The 14,507-nt window shown below is 43.6% G+C and overlaps 1 protein-coding gene across 7 annotated transcripts in view; it reads right to left on the reverse strand.

Annotated features, from left to right (window-relative positions):
- The window catches only part of si:ch73-103b11.2 (myosin phosphatase Rho-interacting protein), a 58,732-nt gene extending 44,433 nt beyond the window's left edge, over positions 1-14,299 (reverse strand). For 6 of the 7 annotated variants that reach the window (XM_049562745.1, XM_049562741.1, XM_049562742.1 and 3 more), the window contains exons 1-3: positions 13,445-14,299; positions 10,920-10,997; positions 8,506-8,571 (exon numbers count right to left, since the gene is read on the reverse strand). In XM_049562745.1, the coding sequence (XP_049418702.1) occupies positions 8,506-8,571; positions 10,920-10,997; positions 13,445-13,564 (264 nt within the window). In that variant the 5' untranslated portion in view covers positions 13,565-14,299. The remainder of the gene's footprint in view (positions 1-8,505; positions 8,572-10,919; positions 10,998-13,444) is intronic. The other variant, XM_049562744.1, reaches the window with a different exon arrangement.
- Positions 14,300-14,507: the final 208 nt, after the last annotated feature.

Genomic DNA, 14,507 nt, shown 5'->3' on the forward strand with positions numbered 1-14,507 from the left:
GAAACATCCCAGACTCATCTCAAAGTCTGCACTTTCTTTCCTTCTAAAAATATCTTGGTTGCAAAGCCCTGAGCTCAACAGGTGGCTGGATTGGCAGTTTGCCAAGCTGAGGTGAAAGGTTAGAGGTCATCCAATACACCTGCACCTGTTGCAACTCGGACAGACATTCAACTGCAGCTGTGGCTACCGCAGGCCATCACAAGCCAGCAGTCTGTTAGACACTCGGTCTCGGGCCAGGTTACAGCTGGACTTTCTCCAACTGAAACGTCGTACTGCAGTGATGTAACTTATCAACGCTTTCATCCATGCCCACAATCTTAAAATTACAAACAGCTACTGTATAGCTCATGAGCAGAAATTGTGTGGGCAAATGTTAATTTAAAATCCCAAATATTACTACAGTAGTGTGCATCCGTGGGTTATTCACAATAGCAGTATTTTCACTCTCTAAAGTGTCTGTGTGCCTGCACCCCCGCCACTGCACATGCAGACACCTACCCACTGTTTTATTAGTGCCCGTCTCAGAGCTGGCTAACCTCTCACCCTGATGCTTTAAATGAAACCTTTTGTCAGTGTCCTGCTCTAGTGTTTAGAACAAACTGAGCGAGCAGTCAGTCAGGCCATGTTTGGCTTTATAGACAAGGGAGGGTTTGGAAGGGGGGAGAGAAGTTACACAATACTGCTGGCTGCTCTCTCCAGCACAAATGATTTATTGGCCAGAGAGAACTGGAATGAAAGACAGAGATGCGAGAGAGTGGCAGGATAAGAGAAAGTGAGGAGGTAAAAGGAAGGGAAAGTGAATCGGACTGAGTAATGGGAAAGTAAAAGTGGGGACCGTGCGAGTGAGAGTGGACACTGGTTTAGCCAAAGCCTCCTGGAGCCGGCCTTTATCTGGATAATGAATGGTTGGAAATCATTAAAAAGAACAAGAAAATGAAGGACAGTACAAAGAGAGGGATGGTAAAAAAGACATCCTGGAAAAAAGGAGCCTTTTAAGGACCTCTCACCATGGCGCAACAGTGGACCGCCATCAAGCATTCGGCTCAACCCAACATGGCAACAAAAAAGTTCACCATCAACTGGAATCCCACATCTATAGAAACTGATACCTTGCTATGAGCAATATAGTAGTATTTTACTCAAGGTGCTGATAGACCTAGTGCCCTGTGTTAAATGATCCTGTCCACAGGCTCATGCAACAGTGAACACCAATATAATAATAGACCACAGGACTGTCTCCACTTGCTTACAGCCTACATTAGATGAAGCTCAAACTGTAAGTGGAACCCTTTAGCCAGTGGTTATGTTGTGAAAGTTTCACTTATGGAAATGTTCAGAGAAGACAATAAGCCTACTTATTGATGTGGTCTGACATACACTGATTTGCCTATGCATTTCCAGGTCAATACAATGAACAATGAAGTCAGTCCCATTTTCAGTGGGAGCACTTTCTGCTCATCCAATCAAAGAGGGCCGGCTTAGCCCATTTTTTTCCCTGTGTGTTTGAGTGTGCATACTGGAGAACAATGCTGTTTTATTGACTGTAATTTGAATTTAATACGTGTAATTTGAAGCCATTATTTTTAGACTCATTAGGCATTTTGGCTATGGAACACACACACACACACACACACACACACACACACACACACACACACACTATAAATGCAAACTGGAAGTGGGTGAGGGGGAGGTCAGTTGGAAAACATGAACATGTCTCCCTGTCTTTCACATTTGATCCTTGAGAGTTTACAACATTACAACAAGACAAAACCACAATTAAGTTTCAAATCAGCTGAGGTCTTGTTTTTGGGCAGTTCTTCATGTGTATTTGTACACTAATGAAAGCTTTAAATGACATGTTTTTACAATAAAGACAGTGAAAGTGACCTTGGTGGTGCTTTATAGAATAGTGGCTCACACGCAGGCCAAACTAAAGAGTTAAGAGCTTGGCCTGTTTGGTCCTGAGCCAGACAGGGCTACTGTATGTCTGACTTAAGGACATGAAGTATTCAAACAGTGAACCAGTGGAGGAGATAAGATCTTTATCTCAGCCACATCCGGACTGATGTAGTGACTAAGCCAAGGCAAAAACTAAAGACCACAGACAAAAAAGACACTGGAAAGTCAGACCAAAAGGCCAACAGAGAGCTGGACCGCTCATTTATCAAGTGAAATACAACCTAGCCCATCGTCCATGGGACCTTTCATTGTATTCAGCTTAATCATACTCTCTTGGTAATGGTAAACTCATGGCTCTTTAGACAGCAAAGCACTCAGTTGGAAAGTGGACATGCATACTGGGTCACTTGGAGGACAGCGAGGCCCTTGATTAGCGATCGATGTGAGCTGCTCTGCTTAAGCAAGGATGTATGATCCCTTTACAGACTACCAAATTGTTTCTGGCCTGATTTTTCTGGAAGCTGCAGTCAAGTTTGTTGCATGCCGTGTCAGGTCAATCATCTCTCATGAGATCAAACTGAGAGTAAGGTGGACTCTTTGGCTTGGCTCTGACGGGACAAGTGAGGCTAAAAAAACATAGCGCTTAGTTTGGATAGACAAGACATTGCCAAGTTGCCTTGACATGTAGAGGGAAAAACTAAATATAGTCCTGTCTTAAGTCACAAGGCTTCAAATGATAAGCTGACAGGTTTTCGGATGACACTTATGATAACAATCCACATTACAGTGTGCCTGTTTTCCTGATAAAAGTATCTATTTAAAACAGGAAAGCATTGGGGTTGTGCTGTATTCTTCAAAACTGTGCTTCCTCGAAAGCTGTTCACACTGGATTTTGTGTGCATGAGATGGCCTCGTGTATCACTGCACAGAGAATTCTCTAAAAAGCATCACCAATGGGGAGTTTTTAAGGATTTTTTTCATAATTTCACAGTCAGTTTCCTATGCACTGCAGTCCTTATCACTGCCAAATCATTTGGTCTAGAGTGAAGACTGCCACCCTGGTAGTCAGTGGTAGGATGCAACATTTGGTGTGTTTAGTTTTGACACCTCTTCCTGTTTACCTTTTGTGTTCTAATATAGTTCAGAGTCCTGCAGGAGTCTGATTCTTAACACCCAAACGGCAACCACAACATGCAATACCCCACCTGCTCTGCCACCTGCACATATGACCGAATAGTTCTGCAACCCAACCCGACCCGTTGACAAAAGATCAGCAGGCAATTACAAAGTTGAGTAGAAAAAAAGTTTGGTTTTTTTTGACCCAAACATTTCCAAGAATTTTCTTTCACAACAGCTGCTTTTGTGGGTGGGAAAACTGGTTGGGGTTCTCATGTTTGTCACTGCACTGATACCTGGAAAGTGGTTGCTACAACTAAAGAGGATAGGCCCTGCGTGTTGCACCCCGATTGTGGTCAGCCTCCTCTGGCCAACAGCACACATGTCAGTGACATGATCAGCATTGCATAGGGAATTGGGAATTCCAAAATGGGATAAAACCGTGATGAGAACCCACAAAAATTCCCAATTTCTACAAAAGACAAACAAAAACAAGGGAATGTTCTTTTACGGATATAGTAAACCGGGCAGCAGCTTTGGATGTGGGGATGAGTGGCAGTTACAGTGTTGTAGACCCTGATGATTACAAGCTGTATGAATGGCTGTTCCCATGGTTTTGTGGCTTTGTGCAATGGGAACAGTGACCCCACTGTAATCCATGGCTGTTTACATTCCAGCAGATCAGTTCCTACTGGAACCATGGGGAAGGAAGGGCAGGGGTTAAAGAAGACTCTCACGCACCATATCTCTACAAAACCAACACACGCCTCACCCAGGACCCACACTTGGTAAACAACCCACAATGATCAAATATGGAGGGCTTTCACCGTCTTATCAACACGAGCTGTGACCAACATCACATTTATTCTTTACCCTTTTCCCCTTTAAATCATCTGCTTCTCTCCCCAATCTGTCTTTCAATCCTAAATGATCCATCTCTCTCCATGTTGTACTGTAACACAAACTTGTGTACTCCAGGCAGCCTTTACTTCCCTCTCCACTCTGTTTCCCATGGCTTGCTGTGAGCGCAAGACTGGAGCTCCCCTATAAGTATCCCTAATTTGATGGGGTGGGGTGGTCAGCCTCCACTTATTCCCTGCATAGAGTGCCTGAAGGCAACAACGCAGCTCAGAGGCCCTGCCCACTCATCCATTCCCTAGAAAGCTCTCCTCATTCCCGAACCAACGCAAGACAAAGGCTCTTCAAAATTGGTTAAAAATAGCCCTGATTTTCATGTTTCACAGGGCTAGAGACGGGAAAGAGTTTGTGCACGTTTCAGCATGTCAAAAGGTCTCGCAGGTCTAAGGGCGAACGCAGGCTGAGGTTGTATATGCTCATGTCCAGAAGATTCAGGAGAGAGGCAACAGAATGGTCTGCCTCAAGTTTAAAGACTGCACAAATGTGTGGGAAATGGAGGGAAGTTTGTCAAAACTTTCTCAGCTCTTGGACCGTGCTATGGGGCAGGGGTCCACTATTTCAATTCCAGTAAACACAGGAAATTAATTGAGCTGAGATGAAATGAGACTGACTTCAACAGCTGAAACGTCATGAGAACATCATGTTCTCCTTGGAATAACAAGGGATATGGCTGCAGTGCAGACAGTCAACTGCAGTCAATACAGTCTAAAGGCAATTGCAATTCAAGCGTCTCTGAATGGGCCTTTTGTGCCTTGCAACTCAATAGGTAGCCTCATTTTATTTGCAGGTATACTGTGCTTGTTCAGTCTGGACTAAAACACAATAACAGACAAGCACGAGAACACAAACTGCACTGTCTTTTCCAACAGCCTCCAAATAAAGCGAGGAAATATTGTAAACAATGCACCGTCAACAGTAATAAAAGAGTTTCAGTACAAAAGCTGAGGCTATGATTCAGTGTGAGCTCAGAGGCCACAGCAGATATTGAGACACTGCAAAGAAAAATATTTCAACCTAGATCATATGATGAGGGGTGTGTGTGTGTGTGTGTGTGTGTGTGTGTGTGTGTGTGTGTGTGTCAGTAAGAAAAGGTTACAATTAGGTCAATGCAACATCATGGGAGCTAGATGTTGTGTGGGGTATTTAGGACCGTGCTGCAAAGCAGTTATTAGAGTGTGGGTGTTGATCATTTTAACTTGCACTGATGTCATTAAAGTGGCTTTGTGGAACTGGAGAGTTCTCTACACCCACCTACCTGCCCTCACCACAAGGTGATAATGGATTTGGTGTGTGTATGTGTGTTTCTCACATCACTTAAACAACTTAAACAGCTTATTCACACTGTCATGTCTGACTGGCCTCTGACCATGTTGTTCGTTTTTCTTTACCTTACCTCATAATGATTATAAGACCCTCAACAGTTTTAACTCAAGACGGCTAAAGCTGAGGGTTTCTCAAAACCTTGCAACACCTGTTCTTGACATGGCCTCTGCAGTCAAGCACCCTCGGTCCCAGGTGCATTCGGTCACACACGCAGAAACATGTGCAGCTCAGCACAAACTAAAACTCTATCCAATTCAGCCTTGCACATTTGTTTCGATGCTGTGTTTTTTTCTACGGCTACTGTAGAAAGGCTTGCTCACCATATGACTGAGCCTAGAGACAGCCTCAGCCCACACACTCGTGCTTCGCTTCCAGAGCATTCTGTCCTGTATCCCTACAGTCAGGACAGAGACAGCCAGAGCTCTCCACAAAACAGAGAATAACTCCGTCCCATGTTACACATGCCATGGTCAACGGTTGCTGGACAAAGGGACAAAACACGTTGCCTTGGCAACGCTCCCCTGAAATAACTGCGTTGGGTTGCTCTAGGGAAATCTAGCTTGTGCATTCAGCAAATACTGGAGACTGAATTGACAGTGAATTTTGTGAGTGCAGTTATCTCACTTCCATGTTTACATCTATTAAAATTTACGATGCTACATTTCAGAGAACTAGCTTGGTCACAACAAATTTCAACTCTCTTCTTCGGAGGCAAAATGATCCATGAAAGCTGCACTAACACATTAGCCTTGCATGGCAGCACATGTTCTATGCAGGCCAACATGTTCAGCTATTCACTCTCTCCATCCTTCCAATCAGAGCACATCTCGTCTTCACCTCGCTCTTACTGAAGCTACATTTTCTTCTGTTTACCACTTGTCTCTCGAACATAACTGCTCTTCGAAGCCACAGCTGCTCTTAGCATAAAATGACGGCAGTGGTGCGTCGTGTTGGGTGTTCACCATAGGTGGGCAACCCCAAAATCGATGGCTCCGAGAACTGCGATCTCTCCCAGGCCTCTGCTAACCCATTCCTTTCCCCCAGAGCCGTGCCACATCCTGCAGGTTGGGACCGCACTCCATCTGGGTTTGGTTAGAGCCAAGACACAAGAGCCATAAAACTAGGCCGAGAGGAAAACAGAGGGGCACCTCCTCATCTACAGCCCCAACCAGTGCTCTCAGATGGGGGCTCTGATGTGGTCTGGAGCAACGTTATACTGGCGAAAGCTGGCAGTCTTTAGATTTGACCTGATGTCATTCACAATATAGCATTTAAACTGATCTTAATGTGTCTTTCTTAAATATAATGTTGAGTAGCAATCTGAAACATTTTGACACTGAACAGTTTTACTGTATATAATATGCTTACAGTTAAATAGGCATACATATAAAATGAATAAAAAGGGCAAAACAACACCAGTTACTAAACCAACTACCACAACTGCTCCGGTATTATAACAGCTTCAAACAATGTTTTAGCAGCATCATTACCTTTACTGTCTATACAAGTGAAAAGTTTATCCTGTACTGCTACTCACAGGTTCTAACCTTACCCTATGTTCAACGTCCTATGTACCTCTTTGTCCACAGAAAACAAGGGTCAGATATGTATGCCAATTAACCAAGTTTGTGCAGCTGTTTTATTCAACACCAAACAATTATTCTAATGCGTTTGGGTTGACAAGTGAGCTTCTATATTTAGTGTCACTTGATATTTCCAGCTCTAGACCCTTGCTAACCCCCTCTCCTTTTGATCCTGCATTCAGAGCGGAGATGAAAAGATGAAGAGTGACATCCAGAGAGAACGATGAATGGAAGGAGGACATCCGCCTCTTTCCTTTGTCTCATCCAGTAAACACATCATCCGTCCTCCTTCTGGTGTCATCATTCTCCACCAGTGCCTCACAAATACAATTTACTGGCTCCAGTATGAAGACGACACTGAGGCCAGAACAGCATTTTTGGCACGTTTAGTACAATAAAATCCTCAGTTAAAAACCCTAGGATGCACTCTGCAAAAAAGAAGCCTCGCCATTCAACATGTAACAGATTTCTATAGGGGGAATAAAATGACCCTGAAGGGCACAGTAAAGAAAAAAAAACTCCACACAGCATCCTCGCTCCTGCTGCTTCTGTTACATAAACCCCCTCAGCATCCCTCTCCTCTGCCAGAGAATGCCACATACAGTATGAAAGGGTCAAAAGCAACAAAGCAAGTGCTGTCTCAACTACTTCTGCTTTCGCCTCGTTTCAAAGCACATCCACGTTTAGAAAAAAAAACTGTTGAGTACCGCTTTGGGTCAATCGATACTCAGCGTGCCCACATGCTGCAGTGCATTTAGAACCGACAAACTATGGTATCCAACCCGGTGACCTACAAAAACATAAACCTCAAAGATAAAAGACAGTCAGTGTACATATTAGCATCATATTTATTAATAGATATTCAACTACTCGCACCAATAAAGATGACTGAAGACATTAGTCTTCCTGGCATTGAGTGGTTTTTCCAGTTTCAGGAAGTTACCATGGGGCTCTTGCACAATAAGTGTGTTAGCCACTTGAACAAACACCCACAGCTCGGCACATGACTTTTAGTATCAACACCATATGGTGTCACTTCATTCCTTTTGACACTGCTGTGCTAGTTAGCTTAGTGTTTAACACATTCACAGAATAATCTTGGATGAAACAAAGTACTGGTGTTAACAGTGAGGCGACTGCCTGGTCAAATGGCAGTGAACCTATCACACCTTCCAGGTAGTCATCTGACAAACGCTAAAACGCCAGTGAATATCTAAACTATCAAACACTTCCATGTTTAAAAGTCTGTAAATTAATTCCTCATTTTTATTGTTGCATCCTCATGTGAGTTAAAAGGAGGAGAATCACTTCTCTTTCATAGATAGATATTGTGCTGAGTTTCCTTAATAGCTGATTAGCAAGGCACAAAAAAAACAACCATAAGTTTAATGGGGGAAACACTGTTAAAAACAAACAAACTCAAGAGCAAGAGATGGGTAAGAGGGGTGAAGGCATGACTCTGTCGCTCCAATGTGCCAAATACAGCTGTGTAAACGGACATTACCTTGTGCCAAATTTACCATGCCATCTTTTTTTCCCACTCAAATAGACCACCCCATGAGCTAGTATTTGATATCAGGCCATTTTTCAAACATCAGCCTTTATTTAAGAATCACATTTAGAATTTCTAGTCAGAGCAAACAAGATGAAAGCTTTCACTTACCATTTCGTCCAGAGCATACCGAAGTAAGCCATGCTCATAAAGGATGAAGAACCTCCTTTGCCATTTCTGTATAAAAACAAAAAAAGATGATATATCATGACAATCCTGGTGATAACACGGGAAAAGTTACCCATATTTACGTGGTTTCAAAGCTGTTTTTCATTATGCATTACACAGTTTTAGCTGTTGGACAGATATTCAGTTATAAAGCCAGCTTTTTTTATTGGATCTGTAAATGTTTCAATTAAAATCTTGAATCTTATGTACACTATTCACCTCAGGGTATAAAGCTTTGGCCACTACACTAGTGTGCGCACACATACAAACAGTTGATACACAAGGGCAAGCAAGCCTTTGGGAAACAGTTGCCGTGCAGGAGCTCCCAGTTCTTAGAGCACTTTCTGAATATACAACATCACAAGCTTTTCAAGTTGGCTGGAAATCATTTTATCGTCATGGTTCGGTACAAAAATCAATCATCTCTTTTTTTTCCCCAGCTTGTTTTTCTTATTGAATGTATGAGGAAAAAACACAACAATAGAACACCTTTCCCAGCTGAATGCAGATATAATGGCAACAGCAAGTATGTAGATAAAATCTTTCACAGCTGCACATAGTATTAATCATGCCCAGATCTGCCTTACAGGTGATAAATGTACACAACATTGAGCTTATATCTGGAGTATCATGTCTGCACAATGTTAATAAACCCCAGCCTTCCAAGGAAGATGAAACATATCGTATTTCTGAATATACAAGCTCAACCGTTTCACTGAGTGTGAATGGTAATTCTGTCAATATTTGTGCAAATGATACAATTACAGCATTTATTGATCTGCTTGCTCATTGGCTTGATGAGCTCTCTACTTCCTCCCTCTTATCTTAATGCACCATTTTGTCACAGTGTTAAATATCATGGGCTCCGATTCCCACTGAGCCCAATCCATGAAATATTGAGAGGTGCTTTGTCGCCTAAAAGGCATCGGAAGCTCTCAATAGGGGTGCTGATATGCTCCACGGGTGATGTTAAGGGGACACTGCAGTCATATCTGTTAAAAAAGTGAGAGATATGTGGCTTGCAGTGTCGCTGACCCACAAGCTGTCAAACTAAAGTGGTCCTAAAACATGACCCTCCCAACCTGTCAGCGCTTTTTTATCTGTTATTTGTTTGTTGGTCAGTCCAAACCTGCTCACCTCAGCACTGCACGCCACTAATTACACACCCGTGTCGAAGAGCTGATTGTAAGAATAGGCAGAACACATCAGTGATTATGTCAGAGCTGAAGCAGCCTGTTGACAGTAGTTGAGTTGAAGGATCCAGAGGTGCTTTTCCCAAAAACCTCCATATGGAAGCCATCAGTGTGGCTGTGAGAACTGGGACTTTTCCCTTCTCCTCCCCCACATTCTCCCAACTCCTCTTTGGGATGCACCACCACGGTATAATCTGCGAGCTGATAACGGAAACGGTGCAACAGAGCAAGTCTCCCATTACATGATGCTGGGGGAGCAGGATTCGTGAAATAAAGTCAATATTAGGCTCATTATTGCTGGGGAAGGAGGGTTCTTCTGATAGAGGGCCAGGCCTCCCACAGGAAGCTGCTGAGTCCATGAAACAGCTACAGGAGCCACAATAACCAGACCTCCTGTTTGTCAGATGTCAAATGAGTGTCAACGTGGATAACAAAATTACAGGAAGGACTAGAGAAGCTGAGTGCCTTTTTCAACTTACCTGGCCCTTGGAGCTGCTCTAATATATTAACCTTTACCCACACTCAAAGCCGTTTAACACAAACTCATTAATCTCAGAACCCATCGCATATCTGTGATGACAATAACCCTTTGGGGGCACTGACCAATATTTAGGGGGATCCGGTGTAACAAGCGGATATCTGGGCCAAGACTTCTTGTCCATGTGCCTGTCATTTTGGCTAATTTCTATAAACAGGTATCTGCATATGATTGCAGATAAATAAATTAAAAAAAAACACTAATACAAAGCAAAGCTAAACTGTTGTCAGACGATAGGCAATAGGTTCAGCTAATGTGTCTCTCCACAGAACTGTTTACCTGCCACTCAAACCTGTTTGGTCAATACTAATCAGGCTACGAACTGAAACCAGAACACTTCAGATACCAAAATTTTGTCCCACTGCCTACAGATTCTGTTTTAATACGCAGATATCTGTTTACAGAGATACTGAAATCATAAGTATTGCGCCTATTGGCTCACTCTTAGCATTAGCAGAAGCTACAGACAAAGGGTCAAATAAAGTTGTTCCCTTTAAAGAATTCCTTTTTCTCATGAGGCTCAAACCAAATGTTCATTAAAAAGGAAGTCATAAAGAGGTGAAAAGGCGAAACTTAGCTTCTTTCTGTATATAATCAGTTTCAAATCCCCTAAATGAACCACTTACCCGTGATCTGTGTAACGGATTGTCAAAATTAGTCCCCTCTGGTGCTAGCAGCAACCATCCTCCATATATAGGTTTGGCCTGGTGAGGGGAAAACACAATTACAGTCTTGGCAACAAACACTAAAATAGGCACATTATCACATCGATTAACAGTTCAATTGTGCACATTTGAATCCACTGCAGCTGTAACTAGAGGCTAGTCACTAGTTTAGGCTTCAAATTGTGTCCCAATGTGAGACAGAATTACACGGACACGCACACACATATTTGAGTTCAACTCCGGGAAGGTGTGTATTAGTCACTAGCTGCCTTGAGTTGACTGCAGGCTACATTCTCCAGCTGGCTGTGTTCCAGAGCACCATGCTGCCCTGGAAAAAAAGGAAAGGCTAACACACATGATTTTCCCTCTGATCCTCTAAGTGGGTGGACTGGTGGGTGGAGGGGGGCAGCAAGAGGCAGAAGTTAGCAAGAAAAACAGTGGATGAGAAACAGGAGAGAGAAGCAGAGAGAGAGACAGAGCCTGGGAGCTTTTGTGGCTGCAGATTTGCAATTCAAACTTGCGCTGAGAAATGCAAGTCGTCCTGGCAGTCTTTCTTAAATCGTTCTGGTGCGTACTTGAATTCTCGCCATACTAGTAGTCAGCACTTGTTTGCCGAGCCAAAAAAGCCCTGCATAACCACTGCAGGGTTGTGTGAACGGGAGCACAAATTTCACTTAATATGTTTACACTCGATTCTTACCTACACCTAAAGAGCTTAACAAATTAACTATGTTACGTAATCCAACAGCACTCCCAAGTCTGTGGAGCAATACTCTACAAATCAAGTTGAAAAGCTCTGACATTTACAGCCGCCTGGCACCTCTGTGTCCCTCTGTCAGTGGTTTTGATTACAGTCATAACTTCATCCCATGTAAAGCCAAGTATAATCCACCATAAAATCCTCTTTTGCTTTGATTACAGGAGGTACAGCATATTTCTCAGCTCAGTGGCTTTGTAAACAAAACGACATAAGAGGAATTTTCAATCAGAAGTTCTGACTCTAACCTCGGACAGTCAAGAGTTTGTGCAGACTTGCAAGAGCATCAACATCCTTGCTTTTGAAAGACAACCTGAGCAGTGACACACAGGTATGGCACCTTTAATTGTTGATAATGGGATTCGAGAGGGAATTGCACTTATACCGGGACACTAGCTTCCTTCTTGCCTTAGTCTAAAGCCCCAAGGAGAAACACTGTGACTGAGCAGCGTTTCGCAAAATGTCCCATCTCTCCTCACATGACCCGACAGGAGCCCGGATGGCAAGTCCTCCCAAGAGAGAGAGAAATAGACGAGATGAATCTAGGTCATTTTTCACCCTTCAACGGTTCAGCGGTTAAACAGAGCCATTTGAGTGTGTTTGCGTGAGTTCATTTGGAGGTGCAACTCCTCAATGTATTACTACCCCACATCAGAGATAACTATACTGCACCAATTGTGTGGGGCTTTGGGTGGGCAATTGCTGGGACGGCAAAAGAAATGACAGGATGAGGTTCAGTATCTTCTTGTAGTAAGACTCAAACAATAAAGATCATAGCCTGTCGCGGGTCTTCAACCTCTGACTGCTATTGATAACCTTTAACTGGGTGCAGTCCTCAAAGGATAAGACTGATAGCCAGTGGGTTAGAAATTCCACTAAGAAAGACAAATAACTTCAAGACTATTTCCACCCCAAAGGAGAAACCATTGGTCATGATGGAGGAACTTACAGGAACATTTATACACGCAATGTCAGCCCGATGTTAGTCACCTGAGTCACAGAGGTGTCATTCATATAAAACAACCTGACACTGGTGGCTCTTAACCTGTGCCGTTAAACAGCTTACCAAAGGGAAGTATCACGGTATAGGCCAAAAGAGTTCAGCGTGCCCTGATGCCACCATTCACAAGCTGCCAGTATCAACATAGCGGTCCAGCAGGAGCTACACCTTGTGAAGAAAGTTGAGTCTCAATCACGTCAAATACAGACTCTTTGAGTTGGCAGTCAGACCGAACCGCCAACCCAAAATGTTGTTTTTTTGACAACCTGGGAATGACACTTTACGAACAACTATGTTTCTCCAGACTTGCATACTGGACCTTTAACATAGTAATGAAACATAACAATATCTGTCTCCAGTTCTTATAGGAGTGAACTTTCTAACAGTGTGGCAATGACAAGACCAAGGCAAGAAGCCAAAAGGACATTTTAAAATAAGATTTCACAGACATAACTGTAACATAAATGACTCAACAAAAGTAGATGATAGGAGGCTACTGTGCTGGAAGACATGGAGCTGTGTGGAGACCTATATCTGTATGAATTGAGGTCAATATGCGCCCTTGGGCTGGAAACTAATTATGTCCAATTAACCTGACCTTTGCACTTCATGGTCTACTGGCACATGACAAACCGTTTGAAGTGTGCACATCAAACTGTAGCATTGATATAGGTTACTCAGACAATATCATGAGTGTGAAATGACCAATGTTTAAAGATAAGTGTTCACCTGATTTAAGTCTTCGTCGTTGAGCAGATGTGACTCTCTGGGCTTGAAGCAGTTCTGGCATTTACTTTTGTTGAAGATGTTGGCTTGAAACTTGCGACACGGATTGTCTTTGAGTGACATGGCTGACGGAGAAGACGACACTTGATGAGGAGGAAAAAAAAGTAGTTCTTGTATGCTCGAGCCAAGCCAAATGAGTTGGAGTCAACGTGCAGCTGGTGAAATGTAACGAGGCAACTTTCTAAAACATGAGCAGAAAGAAGTCCGCTAAACAGCTCGTTGTTCACCTGTCCCGTGTTACCTGAGGCGGTGAGTAACCTCTCGTTAAGTGATATCTATGATAGTCATGTTGCGCGAGGGGGTCGCCTCCCGCAGCTAACGTTGACCTGCTAACTTTAGTTGCTGTACACAGGTTCGCTACGAAGTTGTCAAATGAAGTCTTCAGACAGGTGTGCGCGAGGGTTTCCTTAATTACGTCCTCCGACGAGGTGTCGACGTTTCACAGGTGACATTACGGGCCTGGAGCTCACTGCAAAGGTCCCGTCAGCCTCCATCGGGCGGAACGGCTCTACCGAGGGAGGGAGTCCACTTTGGCCCCTCTCTCTCTCCCTCTCTCTCGCTCGCTCGCTCTCTGTCTTTCTATCAAACAAGTGATACCGCATTCATTACCGTTAAATCTGTTTCACGCTTCTAACGTCTCTCGTCAAGGCCGAACACCGTTATCCAACTTTGAAACCGCCATCGACTCGGCTGTCATGCCGTTGGATCCATAGCGTCGGGTCCCGCTGGCACTGGTACGCAGTCTGCGGTTGATGTTTTCGTGAAAATCCTCGCCTGGGCCGCACAAGCAGTCGGTGGAGGGAGTGGGAGGGGCTTAGGAGAGAGTGGACCCTGAGTGACAGCAGCTTTGACCAATCAAATACGTCAACACGCCCACACTGTAGGCTATGTCTTTAACTGTCCAATAGAAAGCCTGGAAATACTCCCAATACTTTCACTCAAGCTAGGTGGGCTTTAAAGAGCCCATGATAACAAAAACCAACTTCCATGTATGTTATTAATGTTA

Source organism: Epinephelus fuscoguttatus, linkage group LG20, assembly GCF_011397635.1.
Source record: "Epinephelus fuscoguttatus linkage group LG20, E.fuscoguttatus.final_Chr_v1".
Taxonomy (NCBI): domain Eukaryota; kingdom Metazoa; phylum Chordata; class Actinopteri; order Perciformes; family Serranidae; genus Epinephelus; species Epinephelus fuscoguttatus.